Source organism: Engraulis encrasicolus, chromosome 8, assembly GCF_034702125.1.
Source record: "Engraulis encrasicolus isolate BLACKSEA-1 chromosome 8, IST_EnEncr_1.0, whole genome shotgun sequence".
NCBI classification, from domain to species: domain Eukaryota; kingdom Metazoa; phylum Chordata; class Actinopteri; order Clupeiformes; family Engraulidae; genus Engraulis; species Engraulis encrasicolus.
The window spans coordinates 38,761,141-38,772,370 of NC_085864.1; the positions used below are offsets into that span (position 1 = coordinate 38,761,141).

Consider the following 11,230-nt stretch of genomic DNA (forward strand, 5'->3'; position numbering starts at 1 on the left):
CCCATTGGCAATGCATGAAATTGGGAAATGATGCTGCTAACCTCTTCCTTGTCACGGATGGCTCTCCGGTCTCCAAAAAAGAGAACTCCATCTACAGTAGATTGAAATCCAAATGACATTTATGATTAGAAGAATTACAATGAAATGGATCACTGCTGCAGTGCACAGTCTGTACAGTATGTTTATCAAATGTATCCCAATTGCACAGAATCTACTGACCTCTCAATGTGAACTTGGAGGCATACCTCCGTAAATTCTGCCTCCGTGTCCGATCATAATCTTCAGGGTAAGACCCCGAAGACAGAAACGCATATACCTCGTCGAACTTAGTCTCCATGTCTATAAAGACAGTTGTTACACAACAAAGACAGGTGTTGACATAATGACAACATTTGACCAAACAAAAATTGGCCAGACTCCTCACATCAACCGACAGGTGTTTGGTTAGATTCAGGTCTGAGCTGTGACTGGGCCATTCCAAAACCTCAATCTTCTTCCGGTGAAACCATTCTGTCATTGATTTAGGCATGTGCTTAGAGTAGGCCAATTGTCATTCTGAAAGATGAATTGATGACATCTGATTTTGTTTTTGTTTTTCCCCCAAAGAAATGATTTCCTGTCTCGCCAATAAGCCAATACGTTTAAAGCCCTCCCCAACATTATATTATTGTCATGAATTTGATTAGTATAGGAAATGAACACACATCTGCACTGCATTCGACTGCAGTCCCTCTTTGTTTCATCTCACCAGTCACCAGTCACCTTTCCTTTGATTCTGTGTGCAGCGATCGTAAAAGAGGAGGCATCAAGACCCTCTGAGGGGGGGATGATGGAAAAAGTTTGAGAACCACTGCCTAAAGTGAAGCGTGGTGGTGGTAGGGTAGCATCATGCTTTGCGACTGTTTTTCTTCGGCTGGAACTGGGGCCTTCAGGGAGGAGGACATTATGAACAGGTCCACGGTGGCAGTGGAAGTGGCCCAAAACCTTTGCCCCCCGGGTAGAGAGTTGAAGATGTGGAGGAGCTTAATCTTTCAGAAACACAATTAACCCTAGTACACGCTTAAATAAAGAAAATATTTGCTTGCCCAGAATAACATTGGGGTTTTTGAATTGCCCAGACAGAGTTCACACCTGTATCCTATCGAACATCTGTCTGGTGATATGAAGAGTACTGTAACGCGAACAAGAGTGGGCTAATATTGCCATATCAAGGTGTGCTATGCTGATAGACTCCTGCCCAAAAGGTCTCAGTACTGTTGTGTAATAAACAATCCTGCAACAAAGTATCATGTTAAGGGTGTGCATACATGCAACCATGCTAAATAAGTCATTTTATTTTCTATATTTCTCCTTTAAAGCTTTTCATTTGTTTTTCAGTTGCATTGTAAAAGTTGGTAATAATTTGGGGTCATTTCACGTGAAATCAGACACTTTGGGACCCGACCGACCCGGATTTCAATCACACTTGGTGTGCCTTTTCAGTAGCAAGGTAGCACCCCAGAACTGCATTGGTTTGAATCTGACACTAATATTAAGGGAGAAACAGACTAGGAAAGGTTCACATGTGAGGGTAGGACACTATACATTCAGCCTTGAATATATCAGTCAGTGTTAGTCACAAAAAGATGCCTGTGGTGTTGTTTGAAAGCTCTTTTCTGGCTCTACATATTACACAATCACCTTGGAATACAACTACTCTCAGAATATGAATTATGATTAATTGAAAAATTAAAAATTGAATATCTAAAAAACTCATATTTTAAAATGGCCAGTTCCTTGTCCAAACGTAGCCGGCAATGTCATGAGCAGCACCTAAAATGCTGGTGTTCGGTTTGTTATTCATTTCTGAGAGAAGTTGACTCACAAATATGGCGTCATACAGACCACTTACTAATAATATGGTAATACCATAGTAGCATCACATTACAAAACAAAAACAAAACAAAAATGGTCAGTGTCCATGGTCCCAGGTTTCAGAAACTAAGGCAGAGGTCCATTTATACACACCAAATGATGATATGTGAATGTTTGAACATTCCTTCTCTGTGTACCTGTGCCATCTTCCCTTTACTGTACTTTAAAGAGATAATCAATGGCTACACTCTCATTTTGTACTCTACCAGTGCATTTGAAGCAGCAGCTGTGTCTTTTGTAGATAATGTATAAGTATGTCCCGTTGCAGTTACAGGTTCCACTACCAGAAGCACATCCTGATGATCCATGACAAGTCTATCTGGTCTGAAGGGAAAAGTGAAGGATGGAGATGGCCCATGAGGATGCAGGAAGTTCAGTTTCACCTCTCCAGTGCTCGGCATACATTCCTCAGCACATGCTAGCCACCAGTTGCCATCATATACAGCTACAACATTCCCTTTGATGCTTGAAAATGTAACACATTCCTTTACTGAGCTCACTCTTTCAACTCTGCCTTCTCTGAATGCTGAAAATGGCCTAACTTCCACTGTGTCCATTGACAATGGGCAGAAGCTGTGTAGTTTTTGAGTACCTGGAATAGTTCTTGCAGATTCAACAGAGATGTACCATCATGAAGCTGAGAACCTGTTGAAAAGGTTTGAATCTGCAAGAACTATTCCAGGAGATAGATTAATGCCACAGCCCACAGCACTTCCCACAGTGGCAGTTTTACTGAGCATGGTTAACCCATGTGAAAGTTCTAGCATCCATCGACCAACAATGGTCAAGAACATTAATACGAAATATTTTACAATACCTTCATCCAGAGATTTATCAGCATTACATTAGATTTTATATAGAAGATTGAAAGTACTCCGTATTTCCTCCCCGCAAGTAGCCTACTGCACCGCTCAGCTGGTGTAGGATAAAATTCCGCTTAAATGACAGGAAATGGCGTTTCGTGTTCTGTGTATGCGCAGTGGGGCTTTGTAGGATGAAAATACGTAGGATAGTTTTCCAGAACACCCATTCCTGTTTGTATTGCATTTAAAAATGAATAGTCTTTGTACAGTAGATACTTGGAATATGTGAATACTATTTTATTTCACGAAAACTTCCAATTAAAACACGTTTTCCAGTTTTCCAGAACACCGTCCCCTTTCTGCGATAAGACATCCGGCACGCTAGTCGGCGTCGTGTTTTTATTTTTTTATAACCCTTGTTTCTTCGTGGATGGATATGAAGATTGTGGAAACAAACATGGAGTCCGAGCGTCAGCGTATCATTTTGGAGTTAGAATTACTAAATATCGAAAAACAGCTGGCTATATTGAAATCCCTGCAACGCCGATGCAAAGACAAAAAAGAGCGAGCGGCACGCAAAAGACGACTCGCGCCACCAAAGCCACCAAGAAAGAAAAAGATAGAAAAAATAAGAAAACGTCTGAGGAGGTGGTCTATGAATCCAGAACGCCTGGCGAGGCCGGGGGAGGGGGAGTATTGTTTTGTTTCCAAGGCTTTAACAGATAAGGATAACGAGAAGCTTTTCGAGTATTTCCACATGACGGCTGATACATTTCTCGATTTGGTCGGTCGTATTCACCCGTTTATTCGACACCAGAGCACGCACATCATGCCCATCGACATTCGACAGAGACTGGCGATCACTCTTCGAATTCTTGCTACAGGTGGCATGCAAAAGAGTGTTGCAGAGGCCTACAAACTAGGCCCAAGCACCGTACATTGTATAGTTGCGGAAGTGTGCAAGGCCTTGTGGACAGCACTACAGCCAGATTTCCTTCCCTGTCCTTCTGCCGAGATTTGGAAAGTGATTCAGTCAGACTTTTGGCAGCAGTGGAGCTTCCCTAACTGCGTAGGATCCTTAGACGGGAAGCTTGTCAACGTCAAGACACCAAAACGGGGCCAGTTTAAAAACAAACTCCCCCCTCCGCTTGCTCTGGTGGCAACATGTGACGCTAAATACCGGTTCACCATGGTGAATGTTGAAACATTCCAACCGGAGAATGATGGAGACATCTTCATGAGCAGCACACTGGGTTCCCAGCTACTGGATGGAAAATTGGACCTGCCACCTCCCGTCAGTCTTTCTGAAAATGAAGCCCCAACCCCCAGTGTGTTCGTTGCTGATGCTTCGTTCCCCCTACACAACAATTGCATGCGTCCGATTCAAGGTAGTAAAGATTTGGACTAGAACTAGTAGGGAGAGACAGTTAGCTGTGCAACTTTCACTGAACTGTGTGTGTGTGTGTGTGTGTGTGTGTGTGTGTGTGTGTGTGTGATACATATAACCCATATCTTGTTGATCTAGCAAACCTAACAGTAACAACAAACTTGTCTAACATCAATAGGGCTCAGTGCAAATAGGATTTAGTTTCAAACACAAGTCATCCATTGTCGTTGATCCTGTTTGGAAGACATGAGTCACTCCATCTTGACTTTAAAAAAAAGCGTCAACTAGTGTTAGAATTTTTAACACTAGTTGACTTTTTTTAGTCAAGATAGACAACCTCTTGTCTTGCAATAACAGTCTTTACCCTGTATTTTCTGATTTGTTCAACAGGCATAAACCTGTCCATGGAGAAACAGGCTTACAACTTCCAGCATTCCAGAGTCATGCGGGTGATGGAGAACACCTTTGGAATCCTGGTGGCGAGATGGAGGGTTCTCAGTCGACTGGAGTATGGCCCAGACAAATGCATATCCATTCTGAAAACTGCCATAGTCCTGCACAACTTCTTGGCTTGCACCGACGACAGCAACCCACCTGGCCTCAAATACATCCCGGCTGATTTTGCAGACACTTCTGACGCGTTGGGGTCGATCCAACCCGGTCAGTGGCGGACAATAGTGGCGGGGGACACCACAAACATCTTTGACCCTCTGGGTCCCCAACGCCTCCCCAGAACCCCTTCCAGATGGGACGGTGCCAGTGTGCGCAATCGACTAATGAAGTTTTTTCACTCCTTCAACGAAGATTTCTCACTCTAAAGAATCAAACTCATAGTCTCTAGGGCAGGGGTGGGGAACCTATTTCTCGAGGGCTGTTTGTGGCCCTCGAGGCCATCTTATTCAGCCCCTAATATCCTTTTAATGTTCAGCAGCTTCACGCGAAATTACATTTGCAATTCAGTTAAATTATATTTCGGGCCACCTAGAGAAGGTGCGGTCGGTTGTAAAGGTGGCTGCCTTCAATGTATGAAGTGCAGGGGTGAATCCTGGTTTGTGTCCATTCATAGTATGGCCCTTGGAGGGATTTGGCCCTCGAATGAAAAAGGTTCCCCACCCTTGCTCTGGAAGGAGTATCCCAAGAACCTGGCTCAATAGTAAGCCAGGTTAAGTTAACCTTGAGGTAGTGGTAAACCATCTAATAGAAGAGCCTTGAGTGCTCGTTTTCACTATTAAATGACATCTGTGTGGTACATCTATTGGCAGGTGTACCACTGCTTGTAGGTTACCTTAGTGGGGTTTATTGCTTACCGACCGTAATCATTTTCTTGGGATACCCCGCCCCAGGATGATCAGTTAACTTGAAACATGGTATAACCTCGATGTTATGATCACAAATTTTTGTTTTAAATAAAACTCCATTACTTTTCAAACTGTGTGCATCACTGACAGACACATGCTATGGATTGTTTTATTTTTTATTTTATTTTTCATGAAAAAGGAAAATACACATTAATGATAAAAATGAAGAATTTTGTTGCAAAATGACATCCATTTTTGGTAAATTGGCATTTTTGTATTAGGCATTGCATTGCAAAATGCATTTAGTATAGGTTTAAGTAGGTTCTCAAAATATTTGAATGGCAAGAATTCACAGATGGCTGACAGGACATCTGAACAGTCATTTCCAATAACAAAATGCAAAAGTCAAAAATGGTGGAGACATCCCTTTGCAATGAAACACTTCAAATACTAAATAAACAATGTTTTAAAGCACTATGTATGTACAATATGAATAGAAAAAACAGTCATCCTATGACACTTGTTGAGCTGCTGTCTGTTTGGCCTTCTGCAGCTTCTCATACATGACCTTGTGGACCTCAAACATGGCCTCTGGCCTCAGTTCTTCTGGAACCTTGCGCAGCAGGCTGGCCACCATCAGGCTGAACTTGTCCACCTCTTTATCGGCCATCTTCTGTGCGTCCAGTGCCATCTTCTGCTGCTCTAGCTGAGCCCTGCGCTCCTCCAGCTTGGCCACATGGCTCTGAAGCCTGGACTCCATCTCTTCTATCTTCCTCCTCTGCCTAGACGGGAGCAGGCTACTTGGAGGAGGGCCGTCTTCTTCCGTATGGGGTGGCACCAGTGTAGCCTCGGCCGTGATCTCAACTTGGGTCTCATGTGTGGGTTCGCTCGTCTCGGTCTGTCAGGGGACATTGTTTCAAGAGGGAAAAGTGCAAATTGTGATGAGTACAAAAACATTTGGTAGTAGAGACTGAGACTGGGGTTCGAGAAAGTGTCTCATCATGACCAATCATACAAGGGAGGGGGATCATTCACAAAGAGGACAAAGGGGTACACTGTCTCAGGCCCATGGGGGTAGGCATAATTGGTTACTATTACATTTCAATTATTGAATGGGGGGCTTTCAGGTGACACCGTCCTGGCCCAGCAAAAGCTGTGTAGGTGGCCCTACACTACACTCAAACAAACACATCACCCCATAATGTGCAGGAACACGGTCATGTTCCTAAGTGATGCGTGCACACTCCTTTATTTTTGAAATAGTACAGTAAATGATGCACCTCAAAGCTCTTTTTTAAAGCATGTTAACTAAATTCTGCACCCTTTTTATTGGTACAATTCTCATCTCTATTTATACAGCGTTGCCTTATGATGGTTAAAATATGAGTTCACATGCCTGGCTGCTTAGCATCTTGCCCCTTCTCACAACACGAATGTTAAGAAGTGAAAATCCTATGCATACGGAGAGAGACCGTGAACCGGGACCTCCTATCTGACTGCGTGTTCATACCTCTGCGTCGGCGGACAGTGTTCGATGTTTGATGTGAGGCTCCTCCAGCTTGGCCACATGGCTCTGAAGCCTGGACTCCATCTCTTCTATCTTCCTCCTCTGCCTAGACGGGAGCAGGCTACTTGGAGGAGGGCGGTCTTCTTCCGTATGGGGTGGCACCAGTGTAGTCTCGGCCGTGATCTCAACTTGGGTCTCATGTGTGGGTTCGCTCGTCTCTGTCTGTTAGGGGACATTGTTTCAAAGAGGGAAAAGTGCAAATTGTGATGAGTACAAAAACATTTGGTAGTAGAGACTGAGACTGGGGTTCGAGAAAGTGTCTCATCATGACCAATCATACAAGGGAGGGGGGTCATTCACAAAGAGGACAAAGGGGTACACTGTCTCAGGCCCATGGGGGTAGGCATAATTGGTTACCATTATATTTCAATTATTGAATGGGGGGCTTTCAGGTGACACCGTCCTGGCCCAGCAAAAGCTATGTAGGTGGCCCTACACCAGTGGTTCTTAACCTTTTTTCCTAAAGCACCCCCTTACCTGTGCCGAAGACAAGCCGCGCACCCCCAACACTAACTTTTACATGTGTATGCAAAAAAAAAAAAGATAAATGAGTGATTAATTACAATGATTCTTGCTTGAGACATGAATCAATACCTGAATGACTTTAAATGGGGACCAAAACTTGTTTAATTTGGACTTAATTTCGCCTAACTATAATGTTTGCAAGTATAATTTTGGTCACAACCTCTACAAAAACAAAATTCCGTGCACCCCCTGGAATCTCTGGCGCACCCCCAGGGGGTGCCCGCACCCCAGGTTAAGAACCATTGCCCTACACTACACTCAAACAAACACTACACATCACCCCATAATGTGCAGGAACACGGTCATGTTCCTAAGTGATGTGTGCACACTCCTTTATTTTTGAAATAGTACAGTACGATGCACCTCAAAGCTCTTTAACGCATGTTAACTAAATTCTGCATCCTTTTTATTGGTACAATTCTCATGTCTATTTATACAGCGTTGCCTTATGATGGTTTATTGATCAGATTGAAGATTCCACTCTCATGTGAATGCATAGTAGAGATATTCCCAACCTGAAGTGTTTGTGATCACAAATTATGCATGGCCAGATAGCACACATTTTCAGTTTTGTTCAGACATTGTGTGTGTGTGTGTGTGTGTGGGGGGGGGTTACCATCCAAGGGCTGCATCTGGCCCCAGGGCCTCCATTTCAATAGCCCCCTGGTCTAGGGCATAGACCAGACTGGTGTGCGCATGTTTGGTAATCATTCTCATGTCTATTTATAACATGATTATAACTATTCCCAACCTGAAGTGTTTGTGATCACAAATTATGCATGGCCAGATAGCACACATTTTCAGTTTTGTTCAGACATTGTGTGTGTGTGTTTGGTGGGGGGGGGGGGGGAGGGGGGGGCATTATCCAAGGGCCGCATCTGGCCCATTTCAATAGCCCCCTGGTCTAGGGCATAGACCGGACTGGTGTGCGCGTTTCTGGTAATCATTTTTGAACATCTGATTTGATGAAGGCTACGCCAAATCCCATCCACCAACTAGCGCTACATTTCATCTGCATGCCTACAGCAGGCTACATTTCTGAGGCCGAGTTATATCATGTGTTTACAGTTTGTAAACATTCCCTGACTGGGCACTGTTCAATCTCTTATGGACGGTTGAAAGTGCTGTTGGTTAAAATATGAGTTCGCATATCTGGCTGCTCAGCATCTTGCCCCTTCTCACAACACGAATGTTAAGAAGTGAAAATCCTATACGGAGAGACCGTGAACCGGGACCTCCTATCTGACTGCGTGTTCATACCTCTGCGTCGGCGGACGGTGTTCGATGTTTGATGTGAGGCTCCAACCACGAGAGATATGTGTAGACAGAGGGGATTTTCTTTCCCTTTCCTCCCTTACTATCCCACGCCTTCTTTACCCTAACATACCTGTCCCTAAGAACTCTCCACGACTTCTGACATTCTTTATGCTCCAATCCAAGTTGATCCGCAATCTCCTTCCATGAACTGTATGTAACCGCTGCATCTTTATAAAACTCCGAGAACGGATTGTACAAATGTTCACGTTTTTTAACTTCTTCTGCAATACGTTTGTCGACCTGGGTGATGTGTTCGTACGGGCCCATTTCCCCTTTTGCAGACTAATGTTTTGCACCTCCTTGTCTGATTGTAGGGTCTCTCTCCTCACCTCAAGGTCTAGCATGGCCACCAGTTTGGGATTGGAAGAAGGAACAGGAAGTGACGTCTCCGACTATGAGGGCTGACCAATCAGACTTGTGTCAAAGCTTGCTTGTGTTATCTGAACATAATTTTGAGTTTACGTTGTGTGGGACAAGTATGAATGAGAATCTGCTCCTGCTGGATCCCAAATGGTGATCTTGTGCACATGTTTCCGATATTACGCACTGAAGCACACAGTGCCTGAAGTGCACTGCACCAGTCCAGAGATTCTAGGAGTATCCCACAGTTAGCAATATGGTGAAGGTTGCAAACAGAGAAGAAATGTCGCCTCCAGGCTGGCTGTCCTACTAAGGCAAAAGAAACTGAGAAATGGTGTTAAAGGTATCTTTATGTCCTCACAATCTGGTTATAGCCAGAATGCTGTAATGTTATAGTATTTGTATTTTTTAGTGTATGTATATCTATTTACACATAGTTGACCTTTGAGCCTTTTTTGGAAGTTACTGTGTTCTGCCTAATTGCCCCCGTAAAGACAAGCATAGGCTATACTAAGGCAAAAGACTTCCATTTTAAATCTGAATAATATGTTAACAAAGGCAACTTTCACATTTTTGTATTAACCCTATTATACTCATTATGACAAAATTACATGTTAATGAAATGACTGAAATTTAAAAGGAGGAGTTTTAACTGTTTAACAGTAAAACTGATGCAACTGTGTTCTGCCTCAACTTCAGAGTTTCGGGCTTCCATAGGTCCAGAGTAGTTCAGGCAAAAAGCAGTAACTTAAGTTACAGTGTCTGCCTTGGTTTACCCAATGGATTTTCAATTGATGGAAAACACGTCTTATTTTACCCTCAAAACAACAGATTTCGCAGGTGTATGTGTAGGTCTTGTGTGGTAGTTTTTTTTCTCTCTCTCTCTGTTTATGGTTGTTTGTTTCTGTTTATTTTGTGTTGAATTGTGTACTGTATATGGGTGGGGGGTTGGGTGGGTCTGGTTTGTTCTTTAGCCTATGCCTTGTTATAGCTAATGTGTGATAATATTCCCATATTGTCCAACTTTTATACTATGGACATTCAATATCCTAAACCTTTGTTATTACACTTAAAAAATCAATAAAGAAACCCTTGAAAAAAAAAAAAAACAACGGATTTCAAACTCCACGTTTGTTCACATGATAAAAGTTACTGCCTTTTGATGTACGTTTAACAGCCGGACATATGACAACAGGCCCTCAGTCTTTGGTAGCCTAGAGAAGACGAGAGACTAGCCTACAGTCTCTGCAGACATACTCATTTCCCCAACAAAAACTATGAAGGCGTTATTGAAAAGAGTGTTGTTGAGAAATTATGCAGGTTACATAAGGTTACACAATTCACAACATTTCCCACCATTGACCTAACAGAAGAGCCTGGAGCCCTGCTTCACTGAACTAAATGCAGTATATCTACACTTCTTGTAGGTAAGCTACAAACATGGTAGAACCTTGATGTGCAAACGTGGAAATGTTATGGTCACGAAATTTAGTTTTAAATAAAACCCCATTACTACATCACTGACTGACACATGCTATGATTTTGTTTTATTTTATTTTTGTCTGAAAAAGTGTCAAACCTAGAAAAATACACATATAAATGAAGAAAGTATTGATATCAACAATCCTTAAAGCACTACAGTGGTGCTCATATGTTTACATACCCAGAATATACGCTTTCTCTGCGATTTCTCACAAAAATATGAAGGATTACACAAAATCTTTTTTTTCACTCATTGCTAGTGACTGGCTTAAGATATTTATTAGCAATATTCTGTGTTTACTCTTTAAAAAGTATGATCACAACCCAAACTACCTTAATGACCCTGTTCAAAAGTTTACATACCCTAGTTTCTGATGCTGAATATGGCCCTGTTTAACATCAAGGACCGCTCAAAATTGTTTGTGGTAGTTGTGGATAAGGCTCTTAATGTTCTCAGATGACAAAACAGCACATTCTTCCTAGCAGAATGGTTGTTTCCTATAATATCTTTGGGTGTCTTGCTGGAACCTCACATTTGAGGTTTCCCCTGAGTGGCTCAATGATGTTGAGATCAGGA

General features: G+C 42.8%; 2 protein-coding genes across 2 annotated transcripts; one reads left to right on the forward strand and one right to left on the reverse strand.

The window, feature by feature from the left end:
- Positions 1–3,145: 3,145 nt before the first annotated feature.
- Positions 3,146–5,588, forward strand: LOC134454584 (uncharacterized). The gene is made up of 2 exons (XM_063205650.1): positions 3,146–4,105; positions 4,495–5,588. Exons 1-2 carry the CDS (start codon positions 3,148–3,150, stop codon positions 4,920–4,922), a joined length of 1,386 nt encoding a protein of 461 aa, XP_063061720.1. The 5' UTR covers positions 3,146–3,147; the 3' UTR covers positions 4,923–5,588.
- A 106-nt stretch (positions 5,589–5,694) lies between these two features.
- Positions 5,695–9,471, reverse strand: LOC134454585 (uncharacterized). Its single transcript, XM_063205651.1, has 3 exons — positions 8,755–9,471; positions 6,913–7,131; positions 5,695–6,300 (listed from the first exon to the last, which is right to left on the reverse strand). Exons 1-3 carry the CDS (start codon positions 9,076–9,078, stop codon positions 5,914–5,916), a joined length of 930 nt encoding a protein of 309 aa, XP_063061721.1. The 5' UTR covers positions 9,079–9,471; the 3' UTR covers positions 5,695–5,913.
- Between the last annotated feature and the right edge of the window lie 1,759 nt (positions 9,472–11,230).